The following is an 8471-nucleotide window of genomic DNA, read 5'->3' on the forward strand; positions in this document are numbered from 1 at the left end:
CTGGATATCATAAGGTGAATGCACCAATTTGTAAGTCGCTCTGGATAAGAGCGTCTGCTAAATGACTTAAATGTAAATGTAAATGTAAATGTGAATCCAAACAATATTTCAGATTTATGAAATGTTTTATAACGAAAACAAAATGTAGCGCTAAATTAGCATAGCTATACCAGGCAGATTCGGCTAGGCGCCCACGGCCAGTTCACATGCACAACAGATATGATATAACATCGTAAATTGGGTCTTACTATGGCTGATCTTTCATCAGAATGTTGATCAAAGTGTCCTTTGTCAAGATGAGTCGTTGGTTCCGTTCAGAATTGTTCCTTGCCCACTCCATTTAGCACAGGTACCGGTCGAGTGGCACGGATCTCAAACGTAAATAAATTCAGACAACGGAACACCACAAAACTCCTGAAAAAATTCAAATAATCTGATTAAACTATATTGAAAAAACATACATTACGATGATCTGGTCACATGTATCAAACAAACTTCGAGACGGAGATAGTTTTCATCCATAATGGCCGCACAAAAGAAGACAATCGCAGCTAAAAGTCGCACGATTTAGACAACCGGAAGTTGTCGGTCACGCCAAAGAATTAGCTCTCATTTCACGTCAGTCCCAGATAAACAAGATATTTTTCCTCTGACGTCCTCTTGACACCCAGAGGAAGGCCAATGAGGTGTGTTTCGGGTCATAGGGGGCACGACCATATATAGGCAGAGCGTTGAAGCTGGCATACACATCTTGCTTTTTTCTTCTTGGTCATGGAAAGTGCTGTCAAATGACTTCTGTATCACTCAGAGACAAAATTGAAACGGTTTTAGAAACTAGAGATTGTTTTCTTTCCAATGGTATTATTTATATGCATATAGTAAGAGCAATAATTGAATAAGAGGCAGTTTAATCTGTAGAGCAAATTATGCTAATGGTAAAATAGCACCCCCTGTATTCTCAAGAAGTTAAAGAAAAACTAACAGGTCTGTGAGAGTCGAAATTCTTACTGGTTGGTAGGTTATCAAATACTTATGTCATGCAATAAAATGCAAATTAATTACTTAAAAATCATACAATGTAATTTTCTGGATTTTTTAGATTCCGTCTCTCACAGTTGAAGTGTACCTATGATAAATATTACAGACCTCTACATGCTTTGTAAGTAGGAAAACCTGCAAAATCGTCAGTGTATCAAATACTTGTTCTCCCCACTGTATATCATGTCTGGTAAGACTTTTACAATTCAATTGCTTGTAAATGTTGTTAATATTGTATTGTCAATGTATTAAACTTAGGGTCTATAATCAGAAGGGGACTCTCCAGATCTTTCTGGTTTTAATATAACAGAAATAACTGATAAATGGAACTAGGAAGTACTGAATTAAGTGACGTGTGTTGTCATTTGTGTAAATAGGGGGGCTACTTGGTCGCAAAATGTTGAGTAGAACTCTATGGGAAAGCCATACAATCTTTGTGCTTTTTTACATGCAAATGTTTTCACAGTATCTAATATTTCTTCTTGGGTGATCTCTGTTAATGATGATACTTTTTTGTCTGCTGATAGTTGCTTCAGAGTTGTTGAGTCTAAGAAGGCTATAGGAGCCAACCCACTGTTATTTAATTCAGATTTATAATACATTTTCACAAACTTTAAAAATTGTCATTAATCGCATTGTTTATAATTACCGCTTTTGTATCTTTATCTTTTAAAATTATAACTGGTTTAGCATGTATTTGTTTTGTGAGAGCTGTGAGATACTTACCAGGTTAATTTGCCATTAAGTAGTATGCTTAATTTGAGTTTAAACTGTAGTTGTTAGCTCTCTTCAGAAGTAAAAGATCAAGTTCCTGCTTAAAGTAAGAAATTGTATTTTTTTTTTTTTACCTTGTAAAGACTTTTTCTAAGATAGTGATTTATTTTTTTATACTGTATTTTAATTTCTAAATCAGATTTAACTTTTGCCAAGTATCAGATTACCATTCCCCTAATATATGCCTTAAAGGCATCCCAAATTACTGTTTCGGGGGTCAGCTTTTCTCTGTCCTCTGTCTACATTTGTCATTTTTATTTAATTAGATTTTTAAGTTTATGTGTTTAATACAAATTCGGTTCCGGGAGATGTGCTCTGTTCATTCTCCAAATTCTGTCTCTAAATATACTTACTATTAGTGTAATTAAGCGTAATACCGGAGAATTATCCAATATCCCTATGTCATGCATTTTTTATGCAGTAAATTGAGCACATTTTGGGAAATAAAAATGTAAATTCATGGATAGTAGAGATGAACATTTTCAGCCTCTTTGGAGGCTCCCCAAATTAGCCTTTTTTATCAATACATCTGTCAATGTTATCAAATGTATGATTTCAGTCACTTGCTAAAATAATCGTTCCTGTCTGGATTCGATCTAATATAGCTGGAATTCTATCTAAAAACACCAGATTTGCTCCCGGTTGGATATACAATGAAATCGATGTGTATTTTTCACAGTGTAATGTACAATTCAACATTTGAAAATGGCCTTCTTGGTCCATATGCTGGGATATAAGGGAAAATTGTGAATTTTTATTTGGCAGGATCCCTACACCTCTGCTGTTACTACAGTAGATAGCAGCATAGGCCTCTCCAACCCAGCTCCTCTTTAAAAGTTACATTTCTCTTTTTTTATGTACTGTAACTCTTGCAACAACATAAAACACATCTGCTGACAATCTCTTTAGGTGTTCAAGAACCATATCAGTGGTGTAAAGTACTTAAGTAAAACTACTTGAAAGTATTACTTAAGTAGTTTTTTGGGATATCTGTACTTTACTTTACTATTTATATTTTTGTTACTTTTACTTCACTACATTCCTAAAGAAAATTATGTACTTTTTTACTCCGTACTTTTTCCTTGACACCCAAAAGTACTCGTTCAATTTTGAATGCTTAGCACACATTTATCAAGAGAACATCCCTGGTCATCCCTACTGCCTCTGATTTGGCAGACTCACTAAAGACATGCTATGTTTGTAAATTATGTCTGGGTGTTGAAGCATGCCCATGGCTATCTGTAAAAAAATAAAAATAAGAAAATGATGCCGTTTGGTTTGCTTTACATAAGGAATTTGAAATTATTTATACTTTTACTTTTGATACTTAAGTATACTTTAGCAATTACATTTACTGTTGATACTTAAGTATATTTAAAACCAAATACTTTTAGACTTTTACTCAAGTCATATTTTACTGGGTGACTTTCACTTTTACTTGAGTCATTTTCTTTACTTACAGTGTCTTTACTTTTATTCAAGTATGAGAATTGGATACTTTTTCCACCGCTGAACCATATGTTTTTCTCCCATCATAGAGCCCGTGGACATTCCATGTGATAAGTTGGATTTTGTTGCTCTTTACTTGTATAGAATCAAACTTAACCTTATCTGTTCCGTCTATCATTGAAGAACAAAGTAAAACATTTTTAACAGACATGACATACGCGGGTGGTGGGAATTACATAGAATGGGAGGATCATAATATAAATTCATAGTTAGTGTATACATTACATATATAGAGTTTGTGGGCTTAGCAGACCCCCCCCCAAAAAAAATTAAACAAAGTATGTGTATTTGAGGCGCTATGCCTTTTTTTAGAGCTTTTTAGCGCCGATTCCTCTCCTAATGTACCAACAACAACAAAAACACTACGGATGCATACATTGTACATCATTTTGAAGACTGCTCCTTAAATACTGTGGTTGGTTTATATTACCTTATAAATTAAATTAAAGTACAGTGGCTGGTGAAAATATTTTTGTGGTGAGTGGGTGCTCAGAGAGACAGATGGGATGAGTGAAGGCCCCACGCACAACTAAGAAGTGTCTGATGCCCTGCCGGCACCCCATCCCAATCCCCTGGAAATAGCCCCTCTCCATTCTCACCAATAACCACCATTAAAGCTTTATTGCAATGACAAACAAGGAATAATAATGGTTTGATATCCTTTCCTAATGTCCAGAACTCTTATTCATTTTACATGGGGTTTAAAAGTCATATTTTTTTAAGCAAAATAATGATTCCTTTTCTCTCTACCAAACCAAATCCTTCCCTCTCCACCACCACCACCACCACCACCACCTGTTCTCCCCCTTTATCCCACCCAAGACAAGCTTATCCCCACCTCCCATCTTTACTCCCCCTTGCCACCCCAAGACAAGCTTATCCCCACCTCCCATATTTACCCAACCTTGCCCCCCCTAGCTAATAACCACCTCCCCTCCTTCGCCCGCTCAGGCCCTGTTTATCCCAACCTCCGTATTTTCCCCTTCCCCTCTTCTCATACACATCTACACCCCTCTACACATCCACCCACTCATCCATTCACACACAACATACACCCCACGCCTCAGCACACCCATTTTTGCCTACCCACCCTCCCACACACATCCCCATTCCCCCTCCCTCACTCTCCATTCATATGCACAGACTCATAACCACACATACTCACTCACAGCCTCTTTCCCACACACACACACATCCATAGAACAATCACTAAAAATGATTGACTTACATTCTATATTTCCTCTTTTATATTGTCCTTTCAGCGTCCATGTATCTCATTGGCATTGGCTAATTCTATAGTTACTTCCTAGAGAATAACAGTTACTTGGGGACAGTAGAGATTGTATTGGAGGGAGGGGGAAGGAATATTGTCTCAATTTACGATAAGCTGGTTTTAGGCATCACTATATGTAGCCTAGTGTGCTTCTCTGTTTTTTCCAATTCTGCCTCTCCTCAGGGAACTGGGCTCTCTTTCAAATGGAAAGGTTTCCTGCAGCCTGTTCAGGGCTTCATCGGAGCTTGTGAACTCCATTCTCTGTGTTCCCTTCCATACCCACAGTACTGCCGGGAATCAGAGTTGGATTTGATTCCTTTTTACTCAAGTGACTGTCTGATCGGAGTGAATTGCTGCCGTTTTTTCCTCAGTCTGGCAGACAGGTCCTGGACGAATCGAATGAACTGTCCCTGGACCTTGATCTCCTTCCCCCCCGTGCCCTCAGAATATTGTCTTGGTCAGACAGTTCCACAGCTTAACAATTACAGTGCAAGAGCATTTAGCATTCTTCACATCAATCCAATGTCATTGCGCCAGATTCTCCCGTACCATGTCTCTGACACTAACAAGTACAGTCATGGGTGGTAACGCTACAATTCACTCAAAAGCTAAAACACTCTGGGATATATTCAAATAAGGTTTTACACTAAGCAGTGTGTTAATTTAACCCTAGTTCCATTGTGCATATGGTCCCACTCTTTCAGTGTTGATTTAAAACGGGAGAATTTGCTCTGTAGCTCTGTATATAGACTACTGATTAGTATCCGTCAACAGGAACGCCTTCCGTCCCATTGGACGATAGTCTTGCATAGCATAATACTCACTCTGATAGATAGCATCTAATTTCATCTAATTAGCCCCTGAAGGCAACCTTTCTGATCTCATTAGATTTAATTAGGGAAACATTACTGTTCCTGTCCTGTGCCGTGAAACATACAACCTTAGCCCAGCTTGGTAAAAGGGGCTATACATTTCTAACAACCTTGAGCTGTTTGTATGCAGTGATGGTTATCTAGTATGGCGGTCACCACATGAGATCAAGGGTACTGCGATAAAATAAAAGCAGGTTGGTTTGGGCCATAGCAACCTCAACTCTCATCATATCATTGTGTCTGCTCAGCGTTGTACTGCTACCCCCTGGCTGCTCTGCTCAATGCAGGATGGCATGGACTGATTTAAGAAAAAGTACAATATCATAAAAAGGGTGCCTATACTGTATTATACATTTCTCATGCCGAATACTTACAGGGAAGTCCTTGGTTTTCTTCTGAGGGAAACCATTAGCCAACAGTAATTTAAAATCATAACTTAATACCCAAATAATACCAGTATCTGGTATTTTGCCCAGGCATGCTGAAGGTCTATAAAATCCAAAAGGTAATGTTATCTTGACTTCTTTATGAACAGGTTCCTCCATCTCTCCCATGAATAATTAGTTTCTACAGAAGTATTCACAGGAGGATGGATACCAGACCAGTTCATAGTTTCTTTTTAAGAAGCGACCTGGATTTCACTCTAGCTATTCTAATGGCCGTATAGAAATATGTCTGATATCATCTGTGCGCATAAGTAAGCAATAAGGCATAAGAACCCTGGTATTATCGTGTGATAACGCCTGACTAAGGGCTGTTCTTAGGCCCAAGGTGAAGCCCGCTTATCAACCAATCAGCATCCAGGATTCAAACAACCAGTTTTATAAGACTATTTAATGTGCAGACCTGAAGAAAATGAACCTCTGTGGAAAAGGTGGTCAAAATCGCATTGCTACAGAGCACTCAAAAGTATGGTGAAATACATTAAAATCTCAGCAACAACGTTTTAGATATGCGTGTGTGTCAGACCTGGATTCAAATACTATTTAGGGTATTTCCATTACATTCAAAGATAGATATGCATTTAGATGTTTTATTTGAAAAGAAAAGTAGTTGGATTTGGAAATACACCTGGAAATCATTTGAAAATACTCAAATGCTCTCTAACTCAAATACACTCCCATGCAACACAGGTATTTGAAAATAGTATTTGAAATAACTCAAACATAGAGAAAATAAGTATTTAAATAACAAATAATTAAATGTGTGTGTGTGCACGCGCGTGCTTGCGTGTGTGTGGCTCAGTTGGTAGAGTAGGGCACTTGCAACGCCAGGGTTGTGTGTTCGATTTTCACGGAGAGCAGTACAAATCAAAATGTATGGTATTGCTACTGTAAGTTGCTCTGGATAAGAGCATCTGCTAAATGACGTATGTGTATACATGTGCTCAGAGTGAATGTCTGTTTTTATTGAATTGTACAGAAATCCATGCCAAAATTCATTCGCACTTGAAACACCATGCGAATTTACAAAGCCTATAACACCAATTTCCTTACTTTGATTTGAGATGCCTGAGTCATAGCAGCAGCGCAATGCTGACAAAACACAAACTCAAAGCTCTCTTTGCATTTCAGGTGGTTTGTCTGAGCAGGAGGGCGTCCACCGGGAGTTGGAGCTTCTATTTAATAGTTTCATTTCAAAGACTAAAGTAAACATTGTTTCTCTCACCTTCTGTGATGACTGTAGTTTCCATGGTATTCACGCTCTGTTGGGTGTATTTGATTACATTTTCTATATTTCTATTGCCTACCTCTCAACACAGCAACTAGAGCAACAAAGTAAAACAAAAGGTGAGCTGAAAGGTGGAAAATTAATCTTAGAGAGCATCAAAACGATCTTATTGATCAGCTGATTTATTGAAGGGGGCAACCCAAATCCACTCTCCAATTAATTCACTTTCCACAATAATTTCCCAATTTATACCACTATTGCACACACTCCATTTGTAACAACCCCACAAAGAAACGCAACATTCATGTAGGCTACTTCATGCCAATAAAAGGCGTCTGCTCTTGAAAGGACTCATATCATTATTAATACACCGTGCGCGTGTCACTACATCCCATGTTGCGGTTGTCACCTGCTGCATTCTACACCCTAAAACACAGGGCTCCACAGTCCACTCACAATATTCCATGAACTATGATCTAGTCTACTTATGCATATACAATTCAGAGTAAATTCAGTATTAAGTTATATTACTTCATCATCCTGAATAGAAATACACCATACACAAATACCATCATTTTGACTAAATGAGTCCGGTGTCAAAAAATGGGGATGAATGGGAAGTCAATCCATCCATTCACATTTGCACCTTCGCCAGAACCATAGTGGGCAATTTGTAAATTAGGCATCAATGATACTGACTAGCAAAGCGCGAATAAAGGAACATTATGTTAAAACATAATGGTTGACAACTGAATTATTCCGGTAGCATGCATCGGTAGCCTACGGGTAAAGCGTGAACCAGGCAAGTTTGATCGGACTGCGCATCTCTTACGCCCCTGCCTCACTGCTTCTCTTACCTTGCTCTGCATTAACGGCTGTCAGGGTCTTCACGCACGAAAATAATCCCGATATTGTGAGAAAGGCGCTTATAAATTCGGACATCGTTGCGGAGTGTGGATTGAACAGCCACAGCACTTCTATCACGAGAGTCTCAGAGAGCCCCCCTGATCGAACGTCGTTCTTCAGGGATGCCAAGAGGAATATGCAGAACGGATCAGCAACACTTCTTCACTCAGTACATTCACATAGATCTGTAGTTATCTGCTAGGTGCTCAGCTAAACAGACGTACGGGAGACAGTATAAGAGAGAGAGGCAAATAATGGGAGGCGGGGGGTGGGAGTGTGGGAGGATACATAATGTTGCACGTCTTGGTTTATTTAAACACATAGTATTGTGTTATATTACATAGAGGCGTTGGAAGATGGGAATCCGTTAAAGGTCCCATGCACTGATTCTGATTCCCATGTAAAATAGCCCTTTTAGTGACTAAAAT

At 38.5% G+C, this 8471-nt stretch overlaps 1 protein-coding gene across 1 annotated transcript in view; it reads right to left on the reverse strand.

Moving 5' to 3' along the window:
• LOC139538915 (low-density lipoprotein receptor-related protein 1B-like) overlaps window positions 1-8264 on the reverse strand; it is a 555698-nt gene extending 547434 nt beyond the window's left edge. Inside the window, exon 1 of the mRNA XM_071341488.1 lies at window positions 7995-8264. Within this exon, the coding sequence (XP_071197589.1) occupies window positions 7995-8079 (85 nt within the window). The 5' untranslated portion in view covers window positions 8080-8264. The remainder of the gene's footprint in view (window positions 1-7994) is intronic.
• Between the last annotated feature and the right edge of the window lie 207 nt (window positions 8265-8471).

The sequence above is a fragment of the Salvelinus alpinus genome, chromosome 14, assembly GCF_045679555.1.
Source record: "Salvelinus alpinus chromosome 14, SLU_Salpinus.1, whole genome shotgun sequence".
NCBI classification, from domain to species: domain Eukaryota; kingdom Metazoa; phylum Chordata; class Actinopteri; order Salmoniformes; family Salmonidae; genus Salvelinus; species Salvelinus alpinus.